At 41.1% G+C, this 27,126-nt stretch overlaps 1 protein-coding gene across 3 annotated transcripts in view; it reads right to left on the minus strand.

Moving 5' to 3' along the window:
- Nucleotides 1–429: 429 nt before the first annotated feature.
- tmem167a (transmembrane protein 167A) overlaps nt 430–27,126 on the minus strand; it is a 48,441-nt gene continuing 21,744 nt past the window's right edge. For 2 of the 3 annotated variants that reach the window (XM_078564634.1, XM_078564624.1), the window contains exons 3-4: nt 14,522–14,556; nt 430–845 (exon numbers count right to left, since the gene is read on the minus strand). In XM_078564634.1, the coding sequence (XP_078420760.1) occupies nt 775–845; nt 14,522–14,556 (106 nt within the window). In that variant the 3' untranslated portion in view covers nt 430–774. Of the gene's footprint in view, nt 846–6,603; nt 6,778–14,521; nt 14,557–27,126 lie in introns of all 3 variants that reach the window. The other variant, XR_013579703.1, reaches the window with a different exon arrangement.

The following is a 27,126-nucleotide window of genomic DNA, read 5'->3' on the forward strand; positions in this document are numbered from 1 at the left end:
TCATTTAGTGCTAAGATGAGGAGAATTTCTTCAGAGGATTCTAAATCTGGTTCTCTCTTCCCAGGGGGTCATAGATGCTCCATCATTGAGTATATTTCAAGGCTGAGCGAGACAGATTTTTGGTCTATCAAAGAATCCAGGGACATGGGAACAGGCGGGAAAGTGGAGTTGATTCAGGAGATCAGCTATGATCATATTGAATGGCAGAGCAGGCTTAAGGGACTGTATGATCTATTCTTGCTCCTATTTATGTTTTTATGAGGTTGGATACTCAAAGGTTACAAATTACTCAGCAACCTTGACTCCAGAATGCCAGATGTAACCTTCTGGAGTAAACTTAACTTCAGTGAAACCTTACTGTCATTTGGGGTGAAGCAGCATACTGTAGTGCTCAGAATTTCATCCTTTCAATGAAAAGTTTAAAAAAAAAATCACTGAAGATTTTTATTGACAATACAATATTTAGACTGTTACACGCAGCAATAACTGATCAAATGATTCTCAGATACACTAGCTCTCAAGTGTAGGATGGTTGTTGCAGTCCAATTTTTAAAAAATCAGCCACAGTGGAGTTCTATCCCAAATATCTCAGTTCTTGGTCCAATAAGAGAGTTGTCGTTGATGTCACTGCTAAGAAAAGCTTGTGATGCAATAAGCACAACATGGATTTTGGAAGTTGCCATTTGTGGATCATTTTCACAATTATAAAGTTCATCTGCTGTGTATTTTAACCAATGTCCATTATCCATAGTGCTGCCCCTTTCGAGCTAATTGTTACTGTATAAAGAGAATACTGAATGCCATTACTATACAACATATGCCGACATAGGGACTTTTTCGTTCACCTGCAAAGGGAAAAGAAAGAGGTGAATAGCACATCAAAAGTATTTAAATAGTGTAACATTTAACTGATTATTTAAATACACAAACCCTGAATAAATGAGGTTACTATAAAATCTTCAAAAACGATAATAAAACCAGCAAATTCCAAAACATTCTACAGTTTTCAACAACAATGACTTTTATTTATAGAGTAGCTTTAATATAGCAAAACATTCCAAGGAGCTTCTGAGGAGAATTAAACAAAATTTGACATCAAGCAACATAAGGAGATATTAGGGAAGATGACCAAAGGCTTGATCAAATAGGTAGGTTTTAAGGAATATTTTTAAAAAGAATAAAGAGAGGTATGGAGGTTTTGGGACAGAATTCCAGAGTTTGGGGCCTGGACAGCTGAAGGCACAGCCACCAATGGTGAAGTCATTAAATGTGGGATGCTCAAAAGGCCAGAATTCAAAGAACACAGAGGTCTTAGAGGGTTGTGGGGATTAAGGAGGTTACACAGATAGGGAAAGGCAAGGCCATGGAGAGATTTAAAAACAAGGATGAAAATTTTAAAATCAAGGTGTTGTTTAACAGTGAGCTAATTTAGGTCAGTGAGCACAGGTGTGACAGGGGAATGGGATTTGGTTCAAGTTAGCACAGAGTTTTGAATTACATCAAGCTTAAAGGGTAGGATGTGGGAGACTGCCACCTTGCCTGGCCAAAGGTATGGGTGAGGGCTTCAGCAGCAGGTCAACTGAGGCAGGGGCTTACTCAGGTGATGTTATGGAGGTGGAAATAGACAATCTTACTGATGGCAAGAATGGGTCATTGGAAACTCATCACCATTAAATATGACACCAAGTTTGCAAACAGTTTAGTTCAGCCTCAGACAATTGCCAGGGAGAGGGATGGAGTTGGTGGTATGGCAATGGGGTTGATTGCAGGGACCACGGGCAATGGTCACAATTTTATACAGTCTGTTCCCCCCACCAACTGAGAGATGGCAGGCAGGTAGCCTTGTGCTCTTTAAGCACCCACCTCTTCTGGTTTTTCCACCAGCAGCAGGGGAGCTGTCAGATCACCTGCCTGCCATTGAGTCAATTGAGGACCTTAACTGGCTGATTGGTGGTTATTTAAAGGTCTTCTGCCATCACTGTTGGTATTCTATCAGTGGTGGAGGGGCATGCCACAAGGAAAAATTTTCTTCTGTAGGTTCGGGGAATCCATCCTGTTCAGGCACCCTTTGCCCAGCTCTATGATACTCCCCACCTCAGCTTCTTCGCCCACCACGCCGTGGTCTTTGGAAAAGAGACAGGCTGGACATGGTGTGATAGTTTGCAAAGATGACAGTACATTTGAAGGAATGAGAATAAAGTACAGTTAACATATCAGTTCAGAGGAAGTTTGGTTTGGAATCAGTGGCATGGGAGTAGAGATTTTGATGGACCCAAAGATGATGGCTTTACTCATTCTGATACTATGCTGCAAAAGTTGTGACAAATTCAAGATTTGATGTCAGATGGGCAGTCTTTAAGAATGAAAATACTTGAATGTTCCTAGGGAAGTGGAAGTTGACACTATTCCTGTAGGTGAGGTCGCTGAGGAATAATTAAGAAAAGGGGTCACTGGATGACTCCTGGGTGACCTTAAAAGTAATGGTGGAGGAATGGGAAGAGAAACCATTGATACATTTCTGTTGTCTATGTTCGGATAAGTTGGAGTGAAGCTAAATGTAAGGACTAGATGAAGACACTAATTTTTATTTTGCTTTTTCTTCCGTCATGCTGATGATTCCTGACAGTTACAATTAGAATAGATCATCATTTTTATCTTGAGACAAGATTATAGCAGTGACCGTGACTACAGGAGTTCCTAACAGACAAAGTACCAATTTTTGTTAAGTTAGTATCCATATCAAAATAACAGACATTATAAATAACTATTTCACCAGTCAAATATTGCAGCAACACATCTGGCACTGGCATTAAATATTTATTAAGCATGGAATAAGATACAGCACACAGACTTCATTGTTTATTGCAAAATATATCAATGAGTCAGCTAACAAGTTTCATCCTTTGAAAATGAGTTACACAGTTCAATACTACCTTTGAGGAAAGATTAGAAAGATCTGTTCATGCCTTGTGTTCATTATTTTTTCACTGGAAGGCATTCTGGTACTGGGTCCCCTTCTTGAACCAACAAATCTCAGACTTCTGCTTTTTTTTAATAAATGCTGTCCGACTGTCTAACTTGCTGAGCATGTGTTTTTGTTTGCAATTATAAATTAGATCCAACTTGCAAATCTTGGAACAGAGTGCAAGGAGAATTTCAACTTTTCTACCATATGCCATGATACTAGGCGACTTTTTAGTACCTCATGCTCAATTCCATAACACTTTTTCTTTTATTATATACTTGGGCATTAAAAAAAAAACTTGTGTTTCACTGATCTTTCTCCCAACATTACTTCTTGTAGGAATCTGTTCTATCAAGTCTTCTCCTGATATCCTCTTCTTCCTGAATTCCAGGGCACTTTCTTTCCATTATCTTAATCTCTTGGCTTTACTGTTACTCCCCATTTTCTCTTACATCAGTTATAAATTTGCCAGCAAATGTAGGACTGGGAACTCTTACTTCCTCTGTATTCTTATTGACTCCTAGATTCCCCTTGTTACCCTCAGAATTATATTCTTAATCTTAATAGTACAACACTTGTGTGGAAGACCCAAGGTTAAAAATGGTATTTAAATTGTTAGTTCTTTATTATGCTCTTGAACTTATTTTAATATTTTTGTAGTTCTGAAGATTCTGCACGCAAAAAGCCAATTGTCTGTTGCCTCCATAAATGCTGACCAACCTCTAGTTCCAGCGTTATCAGTTCTTGTTTCAGATTTTCAGAGTGAATATGGAAGTTGAACTCAGCTTTAGTTGGTGGCGTTTTCAAGTTGATATCACCACAAGATACTAAAATATTCAGTAATAAAGTATTTCATCTTCTACTAACTCTTGGAATTTCGCCAACGTTTCAATAAATAGCATATACTTTGCTTTATAAGGATTTTGAATATACCAGACTTGGGTAAAACATTTATCAAACTTCTTTAAAAAACACAATAAAATAGCTCTTTGGAACAACTTGTATGGCTCCCAGAATTATATTTTTACAAATAGATTATACAGCACTAAAGCAATACTTATGGAATTTTATTTGCCATTAAAATAAATGGATACTTTACTCCATTTATTGCATTTTTAAAGTTCTATGCCCTATTAATAAACAATGTAGTTTGGGTCTGATGATTAAATAAACTCTAGGAAATGAAACAATTTAACATATTATAGGGTCACTGTAACTGGACTGTTGCTTTGCTGAAAATTGTGAAAATGTGTTTCATTTCTTTTTCTCATGTTGAATATGAAAGGAAAAACAAGCCTTCCTATGTTGACGCAAAGGGAACCACCAGAGACTGTCTGGGTTTCCCATTCAACTTCTTTGTCTCAGAAGTATTTTAGGATTACAAAGTTAAGTTTTACATTAATAAGCTCAAAGGATAGCTTGTGGGAGTTTATGGGCAAAAGAATTGATGGTAGATCAGAGTCCACATTTTTCTGAATAATAATGGGTCCAGTGTGGTCAATTTCTAGCAGTTAACACTTCAAGAGCACAGCTAGAAGAATGACCACTCATTTAAGAAAGCATTTGTTCTAACTTTTAAATTATAAATAAGCTCCAAATTCATGTTCTAAATAAGTTCTATTATTGTAGGCCATATTAATAGCAGATTGAATAATGATGCAAGCCTAACTAAATATCCTTTCACTTGTCTCAATTCCTCCAAACAAAAGATTTGGCTATGGGTACCCACATGGGTGCCAGTTTTTGAGAGGTATGTGGAACATTCCTTGCTTCAGTCCTACTCAGGCCCCCTCTCAACTATTTTTTCGGTACATCGATGACTGTATCGGTGCCACTTCATGTTCTCGCCTGGACCTGGAAAAATTCATCGATTTTGCTTCCAATTTCCACCCCTCTCTCACCTTCACATGGCCCATCTCCGACACTTCCCTCCCCTTCCTTGGCCCGTCTCCATTGATTGGTTATAGGCTGTCTACCAATATTCATTACAAGCCCACCGATTTCCACAGCTACCTCAACTACAGCTCCTCACATCCTGCTTCCTGTAGAGGGTCCAACCCATTCTCTTAGTTCCTCCATTTCCGTCACATCTGTTCAGGTGATGCTACCTTCCAAAACGGTGCTTCTGACATGTATTCCTTTTTCCTTAACTGAGGGTTACCCATCCAACTTTGGCTGACAGGGCCCTCAACCATGTCCGACCCATCTCCCGCACCTCTGCCCTCATCCCTCCCCCTCCCTCCCAGAACCATGATAGGCTCCCCCTTGAACTCACTTTTCACCCCACCAGCCTCAGCATTCAAAGGACCATCCTCTGCCATTCCAGCCAACTCCAGCATGATGCTACCTCCATACACATTTTCCCCTCACCCTTGTCAGCATTCCTTAGGGACTATTCCTTCTGCGGCACCCTGATCCACTCCTCCAATTCCTCATCCTCTTCCCACAGCACCTTCTCATGCAATCGCAGAAGATGCAACACCTGCCCCTTTGCCTCCTCATGGTCAAAGGCCCCAAACAATCTTTGCAGGTGAAGCAGCGCTTCACTTGCACCACCTTTAATTTGGTCCACTGTATTTACTGCTCCCAATGAAGTCCCTTCTACATTGGGGAAACTAAACAGACTGGGTGACTGCTTTGCAGAACACCTTCGCTCAGTCCGCAAGCATGACCCAGACTTTCCTGTTGCTTGCCATTTCAACACACCATACTGCTCTCTTGCCCACATGTCTGTCCTTGGCCTGCTGCAATGTTCCAGTGAAGCTCAACGCAAACTGGAGGAACAGTACCTCATCTTCCGTTTAGGCGCTTTACAGCCTTCTGGACTTGACATGGAATTCAATAACTTCAGACCATGAACACTTTCCTCCATTTTTATTTTTATTTATTTTTATTATATTTATTTATTATTTTAAAACAATTTTTCTCCCAACACCCACCCCCAACCACAGGGCCATCTGTCACTTGTTTCTATGTTGTGCTTTCACAGAGCGCTCACCCTTGTTCTGCTATTAACACATTCTGCCACAATCACTACCACCTTTAGACCTTACCACTACCATTCCCTTTGTCTTGTGTCCATGACAACTTTGTCAATCTCTCTTTAGCTCCCACCTGACCTCCGATCTTGCTTCACCTGCTTCACCCCCTATTAAATAGTATAAAATCCACTGCATTTCTACTTCTCTTTAGCTCTGAAGAGTCATACGGATTCAAAACGTTAACTCTGTTTCTCTCTCCACGGATGCTGCCAGACCAGCTGAGTTTTTATAGCATTTTCTGTTTTTATTTTATATCATATTAATTAAATATTTTACTGCATAATCTGAAGAAGTTGCAGTTTTCAAATATTAGATTCTAGCAGTCCAAACTAAACACTTGGAAAATTTTAGAAACTTTAAAAACATAAAACTGACATGGTTCTTACATACAAAATAAACCTGCCCCATCTCATTTGGAACACACTTTGGAACCCAGTACTATATACAACTGCCTAAGAAGCTAATAAGTAAGAACACTTGTGTTTTCTGTCAGTAGTTGACTTCACTACGTCAAGAACAGTATACAAATAGCCCAAAAATATACATAGGTCAATACCATGTACATTCTGACTGACCTAATGAAAATTACTGGCTCACCAAGTTTTCTGTCAATTAGCATTCTTCTCCAAAGTTGATCTCAGAAACCTACAAATTCCAGCGAGTTTAACATGGTTGGTACAGTGTTCTGGTGGCTTGATTCACAGTTAATAACTGAATGTTGCTATAGTAACCTGCCTTCTTGTTCCTGCTCGTTATAAGCCCTGCTCAGCACTGCAAATAGACGAGACCTCTGATGTTATTAGAACATTAAAAAAAATAAACTTTGAGGGTAGACTAGCAAGTAATATAAAAATGGACAGTAAGAGCTTCTTTAAATATATAAAAAGGAAGAGAGGGGCCAAAGTCAATATAGGCCCCTTAGAGAATGAGGCTGGGGAAATAATAATGGGGAACCAGGAAATGGCAGAGGAGTTGAATAAATACTTTGCATCAGTCTTCACGGTAGAAGACACTAATAGCATACCAAAAATACTAAGTAATCATGGGGCAAAAGTGGGGGTGGGGGGGGGGGAAGAAATATATACAATAATGTATCACTAGAGAAAAATTGCTGGAGAAACTAATGGGGCTAAAGGCCGATAAGTCACCTGGACCTGATGGGTTGCATCCTAGGATATTAAAGGAAATAGCTGCAGAGATAGCGGATGCACTGGTAGTAATCTTCCAAGAGTCCTTAGATTCTGGAAAAGTCCCAGAGGATTGGAAAACTGCCAATGTAACGCCCTTATTCAAAAAGGGAGACAAAAAAACAGGTAACTATAGGCCAGTTAGCTTAACATCTGTCATTGGGAAAATGTTGGGAGTCTATTATAAAAGGTGCAATAGCAGAGCATTTAGAAATGTATAATCTAATCAAGCAGGGTCAGCATGGCTTCATGAAGGGGAAATCATGCCTGACAAATTTATTAGAAGTATTTGAGGAGGTAACAAGCAGGATAGATAAAGTGGGAGTAGTAGATGTAATATATTTGGATTTCCAAAAGACATTCAATAAGGTACCACACAAGGCTCCTTGAGCTAGGAGCCCATGGTGTTGGGGGTAGTATATTAGCATGGATAGAGGACCGGCTAACTAATAGAAGACAGAAAGCTGTGACATGGAGGTGGCGGGGGAGGGGAGGGGGGGGGTGGTGTTGGATGAGGGAAATGAACGTACTGTCGCCAAGTTTACGGATGACACAAAAATAGGTGGGAAGGCAGGTGATGAGGATGACACAAAGAGTCCACAGAGGGATATAGACAGGTTAAGTGTGTGGACAAAAATGTGGCAGATGGAATATAATGTAGGAAAGTGTGAGGTTATGCACTTTGGCAGGAAGAATAGAGGAGCTGAATATTATTTAAATGGAGAAAGACTGAAGAAAGCTGCAACACAGAGAGATTTGGGGGTCCTCATGCATGAATCCCAAAAAGCTGGCATACAAGTTCAGCAGGTAATAGGTAAGGCAAATGGAATGTTGGCCTTTATTTCAAAGGGAATGGAATATAAAAATAGGGAAGTCTTGCTAAAACTATACAAGGCACTAGTTCGACCACACCTAGAATACTGTGAACAGTTTTGGTCCCCTTATCTAAGGAAAGATATACTGGCATTGGAGACAGTCCAGAGAAGGTTCACTAGGTTGATTCCGGGGATGGAGGGATTTTCTTATGAGGAGAGGTTGAGTCGGTTGGGCCTGTACTCATTGGAGTTTATAAGAATGAGAGGCGACCTTATTGAAACATAAGATTCTTAGGAGGCTTGACAGGGTAGATGCTGAGAGGTTATTTCCCCTTGTGGGAGAGTCTAGGGCCAGAGGGCATAATCTCAGAGTAAGGGGGTGCCCATTTAAAACAGAGATGAGGAGGAATTTCTTCTCTCAGAGGGTAGTCAATCTGTGGAATTCTTTACTGCAGGGGGCTATTCAAGGCTGAGATAGACAGATTTTTAATCAGTAAGGGAATCAAGGGTTACGGGGAAAAGGCAGGAAAGTGGAGTTGGGGATCATCAGATCTCATTGAATGGCGGAGCAGACTCGATGGGCTGAACGGTCGACTTCTGCTCCTATGTCTTATTAAAACTATCAAGTAAAAGAACTACATTTTTATAGGATTATATTTCTTAAAAGTATCTTTCAAAGCTACACACTACTTTTGTCTGATTAGGTGGCGGCACTATTACAATTTGCTGAATGCCACTTTGATCTGATCATAAAGGTGTCCAGAACAGCCTGATGACTCGTCTTCCTCTACTGCAGGGGTAACACTTAGCTACGGTACATTGTTGAGTTGACGAAAGCAGTAATGAGAGGAGTAACAGCAGTGAACACACCACTGTAAAGCTCAACATTTTATCTCATCAATTGCAAAGCACAAAATAAGCTCAATATTGTCTAATTATTGATGGCAGTCATTTTGAAAGATTGCTAGTAGCTTTCATTACACTACGTCCTTATGGTTAAAATACACTGCTTAAAATTACTTAAGATAAAAGTAAAATGCTGCGGATGCTGGAAATCTGAAAAAAACAGAAAATGCTGGAGAAACTCAGCAGTTCTAGCAGCAACTGTGGAAAGAGAAACCGAGTTAATGTTTTGAGTCCATATGACCCTTCATCTGAAGGAGGGTCATACGGATTCAAAACGTTAACTGTTTCTCTCCCCACAGATGCTGCTAGACCTGCTGAGTTTTTCCAGCATTTTCTGTTTTTTTTTTAATTACTTGAGATTTGTTAATGCCCAGTGTGGTGTTAATAACCATTCTACACTCTTCAGAAAAAAAGGACATATTACAAGTGAGCACTTCTGCTCCATTTCAATGGACAAGGTTTTATGTAGGGAATGCTAATTCGTAAATTTTATCCTCTACTTTACCCCTATATTCCCTAGAATTTAGAAGGGTTAGAGGTGATCTAACTGAAACGCATAAAGTTTTCAAGGGCTTAATGTGGATGCTGTGAGGCTAGTTCCCCACTAGGACTAAAACTAGAACTTTGGACTGGGACGAGGAGAAATTTCACTCAAAAGGGTTGTGAACTTTTGGAATTCTCCACCCGAGGGCCGACGATGTTCAGTTGTTGAGTATATTCATGATCAATAGATTTTTGAGTACTAATGGAATCGAGGGATATAGGTATAGTGCAGGAAAGTAGAGTTGAGACACATGATCAGCCATGATCTTACAGGGTGGTGAAGCAGGCTCGGAGGGCTGAATGCCTACCCTTTCTATTTCTTGCATACTTACATGTAGAGAATATGATCACTTTCATACATAGCAGTTATTAGGTGCCAAACATTCAATTTTTTAAAAGCATGCTTAGGTAGAGGAGATAAAGGAATTAATGCTGGGATAAAAGCATAATACTGCAGATACAGGAGATCTGAAATAAAAATAGAAAATTCTGGAAAAACTCACCATGTCTGATGGCATCTGTGTAGAGAAATGGAGTTATGATTCAAGCCAAGTATGACTCTTCTTCAGAACTCTTGTTTTTATTAACTTAAAACTGCTGCATGTGAGTTAGTGTCTAACGTTTTAATATGTAGAATTGTAATTATAAAGAGAACTAACCTCAACAATTTAGTAGGGATAGAGCTAGCAAAGTAGATTAGAGAGCTCCTTTCTCACCCCACTGGCCCTTGTACCAAATAAAACAAAAAAAAAAATCAGGGTTCAGAGGTAACAAAGGTATGGAAAAGGGTTTTGGTGACAGTGGGAGTAAAGAAGTGGATGTGAACAAGGTCACAAGGGTGGAAAGAAGTGCCTTCAGTGATGGATAGGATTTTCAATTTGAAGTTCAGTTCTGGGTCAAACTGAACAGAGACCAATCTGGTTCAGCCTGAGGGATAGCCAAGAACCTGATGGTCAGGAGCAAATGTTTTGATGGAGATTGAATGTGGTGACCTTTGATCCCCCAAAATCCAAGTACAAAAATTGTGGCTCATCCATGACTAAATAACAGACAGATTGTGAGGTGAAGGGAAGGGGAAAAGGTAGAGCTGCGTAATGTTTAGACACATGAAGAAGCTGACTCTACATCTACAGATGATGTCGCCCAGAGGCACTGTGGAAATGAATTGCATCAGGTTATAGAAGAGCCTTGGAAGGGCAATCCTATGGAGATGGACCATGGAGGTGAACAGGGAACAAAATGCCCCCAACAGAATTTGCACAGCAAACTGTGGATACGAGAAAAGGTAGTTGGGTGAGGAGGCAAACAAGGTTGTGGGAGGTGGATCTCAGATAGCTGAACACTTATAGAACAGAGCCCTTTCCCATTCAAATACTTAGCCACAGTCCTCAGCACATACTCTTGAAACAAGACACAGGAGTAAATCTGGTTCAACAAATTGGTGCCTGCAGACTAACATCTATATTATCAGTTCCTGATATCTACATTATTAATTCCAATTCCCTCATGTGAGCACCAGATGCATAGACCGAACAGCAGTCTAACATAATCCCAAGCAAACGTGTCAGTGTAAAAACTTGTTAACAACCCTTCCATATCAATCCAAAATTGGAATGCATAGAGAATACCTCTCGCTTCTCTCAAAAGGTTTGCTTAACCAACTGCTCAGTTGTGCACAGCACATTTACGTTTGTTTAATTCAAATTGTTAAATTTAGTTAAATTGATTCAATTCAGTCTAGAAAAATAGGTACTTATATAGCACTTTAGTATGCATTGTGAAATGCCATGGCATGATTCTGCATTTTATGAATTACGCTCGTCATGCAATGATTAACATGCAATAGCCACAGCAAACTCCCATAAAATGCGCGGGGTCAACAACCAGTTCACCTGCACATAATGGTCTGGATTTATCAGTAGCAAAGCGATGGCACTTATCACCGACTTTGAAGAAAGCTGCCCACAAAAATCTAGCAAGCTCTGTGGCATGGATTTCATTTTTTCCAATATTAGGTATTCACTGGTGTCCAACAGCAATGATGATAGCATTCAGGCTAAACAGCCAATCATAATGAATAGCCAACCAGTAAGTAACAAGTTTTATCATTGACTTTCTATAATTTTTTTCCTCACAGGAAGCAAAATAAAGATTGGGAATTATATATGGGGTTAAGGTAGCAGCAGAAATATCAAACTTTAAATTCATTAAATGTTTATTCTTTCAAAAATCTATGGAAATTTTTATATGGAATGGAGAAATGTAATATTCCACAAATATAGAACCAGTTTTTCCAAGGCCAGTGAGGTTATTCAGCAGTGATGATGATTTAGTAAGTTTTTAAAAACGGAGTTACATCTCATTTAATAAGACATAAAAGTTTGAAGGTTTTTACAGTGAAAATAATAGCATAAAGAGTGGAAGTTTACATCAGTCCGGTGGCTTTTAATTTGATTTCAATCTACAAGGAGTTTCACAATGGACCCTGTCGAGGACTGATAGCAACTTTTGAATTTCCCTGTTTAAATGCATGTTTTTTAAAATATTTATTCTTTCACAGGATTTGGGCATCGCTGGCTAAGCCACCATTCATCACCCATGCGGAAGCCAGAAGTTGCTTCAGTTTCATAGGACAACAGTGAATGCTGACTGTTGCGTCATTGTTACGGCCAGAAAATCCAGGCCAATGACATTCTTGACTGGACACAGTGTCAGCTCTCATATGGAAACAAATACCATACATATGAGATGCTAGACACTAATCACTGACAAGCTTCACTGTGTCTCCCCACACTTCAGGTGAGAAGGTAAAAGGTTATGCAATTTTTTTTTTTAAAGCTTGGGACATTTACCTACAGTAATCAAAAATGTAGCTTATTAAAATCTTCAAAGCTTTCTACAAGATCTGGCTGTTACATACATTAACTTCATAAGCACGGTTTAAAAACTTAGAGAGTTAGCATATAAAGTGGTATTACCTCAGATTACAGTATAACTAATTTATCTAAGAAACCATATTTTGCTCTCCCTCTTTTGCCTAGTCTAAATAGCAAGATTAAGAGCAGGCACTGCACAATCAATTTCTTTCACAGTAACAGAAAGCATAGACTATCTGTATACTAAATAGCTGAACCCTTTGAAACAGGGTGCTACTCTGGCAGCAAGAGAGCAGCTTTTGTTATTAATTGACATAAATGGACTTCAATAGTTTGATTGAGAGAGCAAAATGCTTCACTATTCCCAAGTATTTGAAATTCTTATAAAACAGAAACCTATTCAACATAGCATGTATAATACCCTGAACTAATCTATGTTCATTAAGAGTTATTTAGTACAGAAAAGAAGGACTAAATTTTGCATAGTCATTCCTAAAGGGATAAACTAAAAAAATTAAAAAGGAATTCAAAAAGGAGAGAAATTCTTCAAACAGTACTTAATTGTGGACATAGCTGTACAAAACACAAAAACCTGATCTAAATGTGATCTTGAATATCTCCATTGCATGACCCGAAGATTGGGGAGGCTGGATCTTCAGTAGAACAAAACCTCCACCCATAAGTGCTGAAGCCCAACACAACTGGAAATTCAAGGTTAAAACATTAAGATGGACACCAATGCCATTTTTAGTATCACTGTGATGCCTGTTTCATTGATTTATTACATTAAAAAAATTAGCCTGGCATTTTTTAAATTCAATTCCCCCATCCTAGGGCCCAAGCAATGCTAGACACTAGAAACTGACAGATGTAATTTTGGCAATATACATTCTATTTCTAGGTAGACATCTTTTTTTAAAAAAGAAAATGTGCCCTTTATTTTTCATCATACACATATGGAGTTAAACATTGAAACTGTGCAGATGTATATCCTTACTGCCCAACATATGGGACTAAATTTTATAAAATTGTAAATACTGCAATTTTTAAATTGCAACTTCGCATCCCCCCCACACTCCAGTCCTATATCCCATTGATGTTTTAAAATATTCTTTGTATTTTAAATCAACAGCAATAGCCTGGACTGAAGCCAGGGAGGAGAGTTGTCATTTAAATAGTAAAATTCTACAAAAACAGTGTAAAAGATGATGGCAACACCAAATAAGAATGTCCCGCACTCCTGCTGAAGCAGACAGTGTTACCATTTAAGGATGCAGTTAGGCTTTTACTTTTGCATTGATACAAAGTACAATTGGCTTTGTAGTGATCATATAATGATTTTGGAATCAAGTCCCCAGTGAAGATTGAGTTGGTCTCCAGCAGTGAGAGGAACAAGAATATTGAGTGGAAACAGATGGGCAATTTGTGACAAAAGTCAAGGCCAGTCAGAATAGGACACTTACTACTTGAGAAGGGAGATATGAAAAAATACTTATGTAAAAGTATTCTTCATCTGATGTAGTTTCTGAAACAGTCTAGTAATATATAAAAATAATTTTCTCTGATGAGCTCCAACAAAGTGTGCTGCAAATTCACACTCCAGGCATACAGGTGGGTCTGCACTATAAGGTCAACATGCACTGAGAATCCCACACTCTAATACATTATGTATTAATCAAACATCAAGTGGCAGTTTTGTTTCTGCGATTAGATTGATATTTATATACTGGGCAGTACAGAAGGCATAGCTGAAACTTCGCTAGATGCAAGAATGAAAAGCAAAGCAGAAGTACAGGAAAGAGAGGATATCTACAACATGGCAGCTGAGGCCAGGCTACAATTGTGAAATGGGCGATTGTCATAGCATCTGGAATCTGGGAATTTGTTGTCTGGGTCAAGTCAAAAAGCAAACAATGAAAATCAGAACGTTTAATCTAAGTTGAATCAATTTAAATGGTAGAACTTGAAAATTCAGACAAAAAAATTATGTAGATAGACAGAAATAACATTTTGGTGCCAGAGGGGGAAGTATTTATACTGAAACGCAATGCTACTTTTAGGCCTCAAGTATTCATGAGCTGTAACTTTCACTGCAACATCCTTCATTAACAATAGTGCTGAAGGGAGGGATTCGCAAAAATAAAATTGAACATTAAAATCAAAAAATACAGTATAGAGTTTTACTTACCTATTCTGGCACACTTCCAAAATATTCCCAGAAGTCTGGAAAACAAATAATTTTTTTAATCCAACTGATATTGTTACAGTTGAAAGTAGTTTACTGTTGAGAAAATCAGAATGATTACAGTTTTAATTAATTTTATGTGACATTATTCGAGAAGGGAGAAGCGAAAAGTACTTCATGAAGTAATCTTCACCTTTAGTTTCTGAATCGCTGCAGCAATGTAAATAACTTTTCTGTAAAGAGGTCTTCTTTATGCAGAATGACACTCCAGACAGGTACGTCTGCACTAAACGGTTATGGAAACCATGCAACAAGAATCTTACACTCAAATATATTACGAATTATTAAAAATCAAGTGGCAGTTTTCGTTGTTATGACCATATAGAAACTTATATATTCTGAATATCAAGGAACAGGTTATAAGTTAGATAGAAACTGTGAAGTGTTAAAAAGGTCTTTGTTTAGTGATGCCACCATGACAACAGTACATATGTTGGATGGGCTTACTGATGGAAAGAAATGTCAAGAACAGCTAAATTAGAATTTCAGACTCATTAGTGTGATGTGCAGTGTTATAATCAACAATGACAATTTTACAGAGCTGGAGGAAATGGAAGTAGACACTCTCAGTCTGCCAAGCCAAGACATGGTATGAAAGTAGTATCGAGTTAGATTCATTAACTCCATATTCATCTGAAATTAGGCTATGAAACAAAAAAAACTGACCATGAACTCAGAGAATGTTAATTTATGGAAAAGGTACTACTGCCTGAAACACACTTCATTCATTTCAGATCCTTCAAACACAAAGAGTTCACTTCCTTCAAGAATTTTTCTATAAATTGAGATGCTGTTTTAAAAATAAATTAACATTTTGGCTGCCTCTTTCCTATTAATTTCAGATGAATACACAAGTCACAATTTAAAACTGCATATGTAAAGATATTGAATTATGGAAGGTTTTTTCCAGTTAATAAGACAGATGAGCAGTTTATGAACATCTGAATCCTGAAATGTATAGGTTTAAAAGTCTTACTAACAGCATTCTGATAACATTTCTGTGAAACTACTAAATTGAATGTGGAGACTACTATTGGGCACTTAATGCAGAATATCACAGGATTTAAAATAAGGGATATTCTGAAACTCAAATTTGAAGGCTTTTTTGTGATAATTTTTCATATTATTGCTAAAAAATAATTCAGAATCCTCTAGAGTATGAAGGAGAAATTGATTTGTAGTTTGAAATAAGTTAAATTTTCAGATATTTTTCTCCATTATCTTGACCTTCCATTATTCCCTACAGCTGGCCAGTTTAAACCAACAATGCTGCCCTGAACCAGCAGCTTGGACATTTTGAAGTATGTCTCTCTCTTCTCTCTGGGGAGGTGCTGTGCCTTGCCTTGGCATGCCCTCTTTCTCCTGTGACAAAAAGGAACTCAAAGTAGGGTAAGAAAACCTGTGTGAACTTACTTACACACCATTGTGATACAAAATCAAATCAAAACTATAATTAGGGGAGGGGAGAACAGATCCATTACAAATTTAATTGAAATGAATGGTGATTAAACTGTGTCAGAGTAATTAATAACCATTTTATAACAATCTTGCCGTGTTAAAACTGATATAATCCAACATAAAAATATTAACCGAGGCCAATTAGTTACAAGTTCCACAAATGTTTTTTAAAAATCCGATTTTAACAGGGGACCTTACTGTCAGCAAACAACCCAAGATTAAATCTCCTTTAAAATAAAACTTAAAGTTAGGAGCAGGCAAGGATCAGCCAACTGCTTGTGCAAACAACAAAATTTATTTTGTTTTTGGATACTGAACATACGAATTAGGAGGAGTAGGCCACTCAGCCCCTCAAGCCTGCTCTGCCATTCAAAAAGATCATGGTTGATCGGATTGTAACCTCAGCTTCACACTCTCACCTACCCCCGATAACCTTTCACCCACTTGCTTATCAAAGGTCCATCTATTCTACCTTAAAAATATTCAAAGGCTCTGGTTCACTGCCTTTTGAGGAAGAGTGTTCCAAAGACTCACTACCCTCAGAAAAAGTTTCTTCTCAACTGTCTTAAATGGGCAAACCCTTATTTTTAAACAGTGAAGCCTCGTACTTGATTCTCCTAGAAGAGGAAACAACCTCTCCACATCTATCCTGTCAAGATCCCTCAGGATCTTATATGTTTCAATCAAATTACCTCTTACTATTCTAAACTCCAGCAGATACAAGCCTAGCCTGCCCAACCTTTCCTCTTAAGACAACTCACCCATTCCAGGTATTAGTCTAGTAAACTTTCTCTGAATTGCTTCCGACACATTTACATCCTTACTTAAATAATGAGACCAATACCATTCACAGTATTCCAGATGTGGTCTCACCAATGCTCTGTATAAATGAAGTATAATCTCTCTACTTCTGTATTCAATTCTTCTTGCAATAAATGATAACATTTTATTAGGTTTCCTAATTATTTTCTGTACCTGCATACTAGCCTTTTGCGATTCATGTACTTGGACACCCAGATCCCTCTGCATCTCAGAGCTTTGCAATTTCTCACCATCTACATAATATGCTTTTTTTAATATTCTTCCTGCCAAAATGGACAATTTCACATTTGTGCATTTTATACTCCACTTTCCAGATCTTTGCCTATTCACTTAACCTCTCTCTATCTCTTTGTAGCCTCCTTAGGTCCTCTTCACAACTTACTTTCCTACCTATCTTAACAGCAGCAAATTTAGCAACCATAGCTTTGGTCCCTTCATCTAAGTCATTTATATAAATTTAAAAAAGTTGAGGCCCAGTACTGGCCAGTGGAACACCACTCGTTACATCTTGTCAACCAAAAAGTGACCCATTTATGCCTTTTGCTTCCTGATAGGTAGCCAATCTTCTATCCAGGTCAATATGTTACCCCCAAAACCATAAGCTTTAATTTTCCACAATAGCCTTTGATGTGGCACCATATCAAATGCCTTCTGGAAACCCAAGCATGGGACATTAAAAAAAAAATCATTCACAGGATGTGGGCTTCGTTGGCTAGGCCAGCATTTATTACCCATCCCTAGTTGCCCTTGAGAAGGTGGTGGTGAGCTGCCTTCTTGAACCTCTGCAGTCCATGTGGTGTAGGTACACCCACAGTGCTGTTAGTGAGAGTTTTCCAGGATTTTGACCCAACGACAGTGAAGGAACAGCAATATATTTCCAAGTCAGGATGGTGAGTGATGTGGAGGGCAACTTCCGGGTGGCGGTGTTCCCATCCATCTGCTCCCTTGTCTAGATGGTAGTGGTCTTGGGTTTGGAAGGTGCTGTCTAAGGAGCCTTGGTGAATTCCTGCAGTGCATTTTGTAGATGGTACGCACTGCTGCTACTGTGCGTCGATAGTGGAGGGAGTGAATGTTTGTGGATGTGGTGCCAATCAAGTGGACTGCTCTATCCTGGATGATGTCCAGCTTCTTTAGTGTTGAGTGAGCTGCACTCATCCAGGCAAGTGGGGAATATTCCATCACATTCCTGACTTGTGCCTTGTAGATGGTGTACTGGCTTTGGGGAGTTAAGAGGTGAGTTACTCGTCACACGATTCCTAGCCTCTGACCTGCTCTTGTAGCCACAGTATTTATATGGCTAGTCCAGTTCAGTTTCTGGTCAATGGTAACCCCACAAGATGTTGATAGTGGGGGATTCAGTGATGGTAATGCCATTGAACATCAAGGGGCGATGGTTAGATTCTCTCTTGTTGGAGATGGTCATTGCCTGACACTTGTGTGGTGGGAATGTTACTTTCCACTTGTCAGCCCAAGCCTGGATATTGTCCAGGTCTTGCTGCATTTGGACATGGACTGCTTCAGTACCTGAGGGGTCACAATTGGTGCTAAGCATTGTACAATCATCAGCGAATATCCCCACTTCTGATCTTATGATGGAAGGAAGGTCATTGATGAAGCAGCTGAAGATGGTTGGGCCGAGGACACTACCCAGAGGAACTCCTGCGGTGATGTCCTGGAACTGAAATGATTGACCTCCAACAACCACAGCCATCTTGCTTTGTGATAGGTTTGACTCCAACAAGGGGAGAGTTTTCCCCTGATTCCCCTTGGCTCCAGTTATGCTAGGGGTCCTTGATGCCATACTCAGTCAAATGCTGCCTTGCTGTCAAGGGCAGTCACTCTCACCTCACCTCTGGAGCTTAGCTCCTTTGTCCATGTTTGAACTAAGGCTACAATGAGGTCAAGAGCTGAGTTGCCCTGGCAGAACCTAAACTGGGCAGAGAGCAGGTTATTGCTAAGGAAGTGCCGCTTACATCCACAGCGCATGTTGCTTCTTCAAAGAACTCCAAAACCATGTTGACTCTGCCTGGTTGCCTTGAATTTATCTAAGTGCCCTGCTATAATGTCTTTAATAATAGCTTCTAATATCTTCCCTATGGCAAACGTTAAGCTCATTGGCCTGTAGTTTCCTGCTTTCTGTCTCCCTCCCTTTTTGAATAAAGGAGTTACATTTACTATTTTCCAAGCCAATGGAACCTTGCTCCTAATTTAGGGAATTTTGGAAAATTAAAACCAACACATCATCTATCTCCCTAGCCACTTCTTTTAAGACACTAGGATGAAGTCCATCAGAACCCAGGGACTTGTCATTCCTCCGCTCCAATACTGGAACTTTAATCATACACTACAGGTTGTACAAACGTACTTTTGAGTTTCTTTAACAAAGACAGAAAGTCTGACTACTACATAAAGTAAGGGGAGGCAGTGAAGTAGTGGTATTGTGACTGTACTAGTAATGGGTAATGATCTGGGGACCCAGGTTCGAATCCCACCACAGTAGATGATGAAATTTGAATTCAAGTCTGTTGATGACCATGAAGCCATTGTCGTAAAGGACAGATCCAGTAAGGGCGGCAGCACAGTGGTATACAGTCATGAGGGAGTTGCCCTGGGAGCCCTCAGCATCGATTCTGGCCCCCATGAAGGCTCATGGTATCAAGTCAAACATGCTCAAGGAAATCTGCTGATTACCATGTACCGCCCACTACCAACCCCCTTTCTCAGCAGCATCAGTACTCAATGTTGAACACCACTTGGACAAAGCACTGGGGGTTGCAAGGGTGCAGAGTATACTCTGGGTGGGAGACTTCAATGCCCATTGCCAAGAGATTGGCTTGCTAGCACCAGTACAGACCGAGCCGACAGAGTCCAAAGGACAAAGCTGCTTGACAGGGCCTGCAGCAGGTGTTGAGGGAACCAACAAGAGGGAAATACATACTTGACCTCATCCTCAGCAACCTGCCTGCCACAGATTCATCTTTCTATGACAGTATCGGTAGGAGCGACCACCACACAGTCCTTGAGGAGACAAAGCCCTGTCTTCCACAATGAAGGTGCCTTCCACCATGTGTGGCACTACCACTGTGCTAAATGGGATTTCGAACAGATCTAGCAATTCAAGGCTAGACAACCATGAGGCACTGTGGGCAATCAGCAGGAGCAGAATTGTGCTTGACCACAAACTGTAACCTCATGGCCCAGCATATCACAGAATCAGAGTGCAGAAGTGGCCCTTCAGCCCATTGAGTCTGCACTGACACGTGAGAAACACCTGACCTACCTACCTAATCTTATTTACCAGCACTTGGCCCATAGCCTTGAATGTTATGACATGCTAAGTGCTCATCCAGGTACTTTTTAAAGGATGTGAGGCAACCCGCCTCCGCCACCCTCCCAGGCAGTGCATTCCAGACTGTCACCACCCTCTGGGTAAAAAAGTTTTTCCTCACATCCCCCCTAAACCTCCTGCCCCTCACCTTGAACTTATGCCCCCTTGTGACTAACCCTTCAACTAAGGGGAACAGCTGCTCCCTATCCATCTTGTCCATGCCCCTCAATCTTGTACACCTCGAACAGGTCGCCCCTCAGTCTTCTCTGCTCCAACGAACACAACCCAAGTCTATCCAACCTCTCTTCATAACTTAAATGTTTCATCCCAGGCAACATCCTGGCGAATCTCCTCTGCACCCCCTCCAGTGCAATCACATCCTTCCTATAATGTGGCAATCAGAACTGCACACAGTACTCCAGCTGTGGCCTCACCAAGGTTCTATACAACTCCAACATGACCTCCCTACTTTTGTAATCTATGCCTCGATTGATAAAGGCAAGGGTCCCATATGCTTTTTTCACCACCCCACTAACATGCCCCTCCGCCTTCAGAGATCTATGGACACACACACACCAAGGTCCGTTTGTTCCTCAGAACTTCCTAGTGTCATACCGGTCATTGGAAGGAGTAATTTGACAAGGAAGTATTCAAAGTGTATCACCTCACACTTTTCAGGGTTAAATTCCATCTGCCACTTATCTGCCCATTTAACCATCCCGTCTATATCTTCCTGTAGCCCAAGACACTCAACCTCACTATTAACCACCCGGCCAATCTTTGTGTCATCCGCAAACTTACTAATCCTACCCCCTCACATAGTCCTCTATGTCCTTTATATAAATGACAAATAATAGGGGACCCAGCACAGATCCCTGTGGTATGCCATTGGACACTGGCTTCCAGTCACTAAAGCATCCTTCTGTCATCACCCTCTGTCTCCTACAACTAAGCCAATTTTGAACCCACCTTATCAAATTACCCTGTATCCCTTGTGCATTTGCCTTCTTTATAAGCCTCCCACGTGGGACCTTGTCAAAGGCTTTGCTGAAATCCATATAAATAACATCAACTGCACTACCCTCATCTACACACCTGGTCACCTCCTCAAAAAACTCAATCAAATTTGTTAGACATGACCTCTCTCTGACAAAGCCATGCTGACTATCCCTGATCAAACCTTGCTTCTCCAAGTGGAGACAGTTTCTCTCCTTCAGAGTTTTCTCCAATAGTTTCTCTACCACTGACGCGAGACTCACTGGTCTGTAGTACTTTGGCTTATCTTTACATCCCTTCTTAAATAGCGGAACCACATTAGCTGTTCTCCAGTCCTCTGGCAACCTCCCCCGTGGCCAGAGAGGAGTTAAAAATTTGGGTCAGAGGCCCTGCTATCTCCTCCCTTGCCTCCCTCAGCAGCCTGGGAGACACATCATCCGGACCTGGAGATTTGTCCACTTTTAAGCCTGCCAACACCTCCAATACCTTGTCACTCCCTATATCAATTTGCTCAAGATGTCCTCTGGCTCCACCCATAGATTGCCCCCTTGGTCCCTTATGGGCCCTACTCTTCCCCTGGTTATCCTCTTCCCATTGACATACTTATAGAATATCTTGGGATTTTCCCTACTTTTACCAGCCAGAACTTTCTCATATCCCCTCTGTGCTCTCCTAATTGCTTTCTTAAGCTCCACTCTGCACTTTCTGTACTCCACTAATGCCTCTGCTGATTTGCTTCCCTTGTACCTGCTAAAAACCTCTCTTTTCTTTCTCATCTTATCCTGAATATCCCTGGTCATCCATGATTCTCTGGGCTTGTTCCTCTTTCCTATCACCCTAGAGGGAACATGTTGAGCCTGTACCGTCCCTATTTACTTTTTGAACACCCCCCACTGCTCCTCTGTAGATTTCCCAGCCTGTTCCTAGTCTACCTTGGCCAGGTCCTGCATTATTTTACTAAAATCTGCTCTCCCCAATCCAAAACATTTTTTTGCAACTTGTCTATTTCTTTGTCCATAGCAAGCTTAAATTGCACCATGTTGTGGTTGCTATCAGTAAAATGCTCCCCCACCACCACCTCAGCCACTTGTCCTAGTTCAATCCCCAGAATTAGGTCCAGCATTGAGCTGTCCCTTGTTGGACCCTCCACATATTGACCTAAAAAGTTCTCCTGTACACATTTCAAGAAATCCACTCCATCCAAGCCCTTAACACTATGTCTATCCCAATTAATGTTGGGAAAGTTTGAAATCACTTAATATAATTACCCTATTGTTATTGTTTTTTTTTCTTTTTTTACACACCCCACATCTGTACCTGTACACGCTTTAGAACTGTGCCATTTAGTCTTTGTTGCCTTTCCCCATCCCTTCTGCCAAAATGCTTCACTTTGCAGTTCTCTGTATTAAATTCCCATCTACCACTTGCCTGCTGGTTCTTCTAGCCTATTGTGTCCTGCTGCAAGTGACTGGTATCATCCTCACTGTTTGACACACCTCCAAATTTGGTATCATCAGCAAATTTTTCTATCTTTCACTGATCAAGGAGTTCCAATAGGATGGATTTGTGTGATTATAAATGATGTGACAATGACTTTTAATTACCATTTTCAATGGCTGTAGTAAGCTAAATTCCATCTTTAAATACAGCAAGCTTAGAATTTATGTACTGTTGATTTGCAAATACAACAGTTTCACTGCTGGTATGCTCATTTTCCAGTGTAGAAAATTAAAACTGATAGTCTCAAGAAAGTAAAATTAGTTGGTTCCACTATGGAATCAAGAGTATGAAACGAAGGTTTAATGGTCTGACCTTCCCTTTGTGATCTGTAAGTTCTGGGTTTCTTTGTATGAATGGACAAAGTAGTAATTGCCTGCTACTAAATGTATAACAAAATATGTATAGTCAGAATTTGAAAATTAATAGATTTTTCATAGAGATTCAAAATCCAAACATTGAAATGTTAGATGAAGTGTAAAATATCATTGGGAAGGAAATTGGTCCTCTACTTTTTTTATTCGTTCACGGGATGTGGGCATCACTGGCTAGGCTAGCATTTATTGCCCATCCCTAATTGCCCTTGAGCAGGTGCTGGTGAGCTGCCTTTTTGAACCACTGCAGTCCGTGTGGTGTAGGTATACCCACAGTGTTGATAGGGAGGGAGTTCCAGGATTTTGACCCAGCGACAGTGAAGGAACAGTGACCTATTTTCAAGTCGGGATGGTTAGTGACTGGGGTGGTGGTGGGGGGGGTTTCCAGGTGGTGGTGTTCCCATCTATTTGCTGCCCTTGTCCTTCTAGATGTTAGTGGTCTTGTGTTCGGAAGGTGCTGTCTAAGGAGCTTTGGTGAGTTCCTGCAGTGCATCGTGTAGATGGTGCACATTGCTGCCATTGTGCATCGGTGTTGGAGGAAGTGAGCATTTGTGGATGTGGTGCCAATCAAGTGGGCTGCTTTGCCCTGGATGATGTCCAGCTTCTTGTGTGTTGTTGGAGCTGCACTCATCCAGGCAAATGGACAATATTCCACCACACTCTCGCCTTGTGCCTTGTAGATAGTGAACATGCCTTGGGGAGTCAGGCGATGAGTTACCCGCCACAGGATTCCTAGCCTCTGACCTGCTCTTGTAAGCACAGTATTTATATGGCTAATCCAGTTCAGTTTCTGGTCAATGGTAACCCCAGGATGTTGATAGTGGGGGGTTCAGTGATGGTAATGCCATTGAACATCAATGGGAGATGGTTAGGTTCTCTCTTATTGGAGATGGTTATTGCCTAGCACTTGTGTGGCATAAAAGGTAATTGCCACTTGTCAGCCCAAACCTGGATATTGTCCAGGTCTTGCTGCATTTGGGCATGGACTGTTTCAGTACCTGAGGAGTCACAAATGGTGCTGAACATTGTGCAGTCATCAACAAACATCCCCACTTCTGACCTTAAGATGAAAAGAAGATCATTGATGAAGCAGCTGAAGATGGTTGAGCCTAGGACGCTACCCTGAAGAACTCCTGCAGTGATGTCCTGGAACTGAGATGAATGACCTCCACCAACCACAATCATCGTCCTTTGTGCGAGGTATGACTCCAACCAGTGGAGAGTTTTCCCCCGGTTCCCATTGACTCCAGCTTTGCTAGGGTGCCTTGATGCCACAATCTGTCAAACGCTGAGTTGATGTCAAGGGTGGGCAGTCTCACCTCACCTCTGGAGTTCAGCCCTTTTGTCCATGATGAACCAAGGCTGCGTTGAAGTCAAGAGCTGAGTGGCACTGGCGGAACCCAAACGGAGCACCAATGAGCAGGTTATTGCTGAGCAATTGCTGCATGATAGCACTGCTGATGCCCCCTTCTACCACTTTGCTGTGATCGAGAGTAGTCTGATGGGGTGGTAATTGGCCGGGTTGGACCTGTCCTGCTTTTCGTGGACATGACATACCTGGGCAATTTGCCACATTGCTGGGTAGATGCCAGTGTTGCAGCGGTACTGGAACAGCTTGGCTATGGGCGTGGCAAGTTCTGGTGCATCAGTACTATTGCCGGAATATTGTCAGGGCCCTCAATGCCTTCAGCAGTTTCTTGTTGAGTGAGTAGAATTGGCTGAAGACTGGCATTTGTGATGCTGGGGACCTCCGAAGGAGGCCGAGGTGGATCATTCACTCAACACTTCTGACTCAATATTGTTGTAAATGCTTCAGCCTTATCTTTTTCACTGACATGCTGGGTCCTCCCATCATCGAGGATGGGATATTTGTGGAGCTGCCTCCTCCAGTGAGTTGTTGAATTGTCCACCACCATTCACAACGGGATGTAAGAGGTCTGCAGACCTTAGATCTGATCCACTGGTTGTGGAATCGCTTAGCTCTGTATATTGGTGCTTATGCTGTTTGGCACACAACTAGTCCTGTGTTGTAGCTTCACCAGGTTGACACTTAATATTTGTATGCCTGGTGCTGCTCCTGGCATGACCTCCTGCACTCCTTGAAATGGGGTTGATCCCTGGCTTGGTGGTAGAATGGGGTATAGAATGGGCTATCTCCACTTGGACAGACAAGGTTTGATCAGGGATAGTCAGCATGGCTTTGTCAGAGGGAGGTCATGCCTAACAAATGTGATTGAATTTTTTGAGGTGACGACCAGGTGTGTAGATGAAGGTAGTGCAGTTGATGTAGTTTATATGGATGTCAGCAAAGCCTTTGACAAGATCCCACATGGGAGGCTTACAAAGAAGGCAAATGCACAAGGGATACAGGGTAATTTGATAAGGTGGATTCAAAATTGGCTTAGTTGTAGGAGACAGAGGGTGATGACAGAAGGCTGCTTTAGTGACTGGAAGCCAGTGTCCAGTGGCGTACCACAGGGATCTGTGCTGGGTCCCCTATTATTTCTCATTTATATAAACGACATAGATGCCTGTGGGGGGTAGGATTAGTAAGTTTACGGATAACACAAAGATTGGCTGGGTGGTTAACAGTGGGGTTGAGTGTCCTGGGCTACAGGAAGATATAGACGGGATGGTCAAATGGGCAGATAAGTGGCAGATGGAATTTAACCCTGAAAAGTGTGAGGTGATACACTTGGAAGGAGTAATTTGACAAGGAAGTAATCAATGAACGGCATGACACTAGGAAGTTCTGAGGAACAAATGGACCTTGGCATGTGGTAGTGAAAAAGGCATATGGGACACTTGCCTTTATCAATCGAGGCATAGATTACAAAAGTAGGGAGGTCATGTTGGAGTTGTATAGAACCTTGCTGAGGCCACAGCTGGAGTACTGTGTGCAGTTCTGGTTGCCACATCATAGGAAGGATGTGATGGTACTGGAGGGGGTGCAAAGGAAATTCACCAGGATATTGCCTGGGATGAAACATTTAAGTTATGAAGAGAGGTTGGATAGACCTGGGTTGTTTTCGTCGGAGCAGAGAAGACTGAGGGGCGACCTGATCGAGGTGTACAAAATTATGAGGGGCATGGACAGGGTGGATAGGGAGGAGCTGTTCCCCTTAGTTGAAGGGTCAGTCACGAGGGGACATATGTTCAAGGTGAGGGGTAGGAGGTTTAGGGGGGGGGATGTGAGGAAAAACTTTTTTACCCAGAGAGTGGTGACGGTCTGGAATGCGCTGCCTGGGAGGGTGGTGGAGGTGGGTTGCCTCACATCCTTTAAAAAGTATCTGGATGAGCACTTGGCACGTCATAACATTCAAGTCTATGGGCAAAATGCTGGTAAATGGGATTAGGTAGGTAGGTCAGGTGTTTCTCACGTGTCGGTGCAGACTTGATGGGCCGAATGGCTTCTTCTGCACTGTGATTCTGTGGTGGGGGGTGGGGGCTCATCATGTGCATCATTCTTCAAAGGCTAGCAAAGCATGTGGGATCCTGGATTTCAAAAATAGGAGGTATTGAGCATAAAAGCAGGGAAGTTATGCTGAACATGTTAATGCTACTAGACTATTGCGTCAAGTTCTGGTCACCATACTTTAGGAAGGATGTGACGGTCCTTGAGAGGATGGAGAGGAGATTTACCAGAATGGCTCCAGGGATGAAGGCTTTTAGCTATAAGATTAATTTGGAGAAGCTGGAGTTGTTTGCCTTGAAGAAAAGGAGATCAAGGGGAGATTTGATAGAGATGCACACAATTATGACAGGTTTACATAAGGAAGACAAGGTAAAACTGTTCCCACTGGAACAGTTGGATGGCACAAGGGCAGGGAGACACAAATTTTAAAGGCTTTGGGCAAGAGGTGCAGGGGGAATGTAAGGAAGTAAAGTACCATATGAAAAGTGGTAGCTAAGTTGATGGCTCATGACAGCAGTGAGATAGCAAAACGAATTTAAAAATGGTTATGCAAAAACATGGAAATTATAAAATGGTTATTTTGGAGATGGGTAAAAGGTCTCTCAGGAAATCAATCCTTTAAATTCTACATTTTTCTGATCAGCCTCAGTGAGGACAC

This window comes from Cetorhinus maximus, chromosome 2 (assembly GCF_964194155.1).
Source record: "Cetorhinus maximus chromosome 2, sCetMax3.hap1.1, whole genome shotgun sequence".
NCBI classification, from domain to species: domain Eukaryota; kingdom Metazoa; phylum Chordata; class Chondrichthyes; order Lamniformes; family Cetorhinidae; genus Cetorhinus; species Cetorhinus maximus.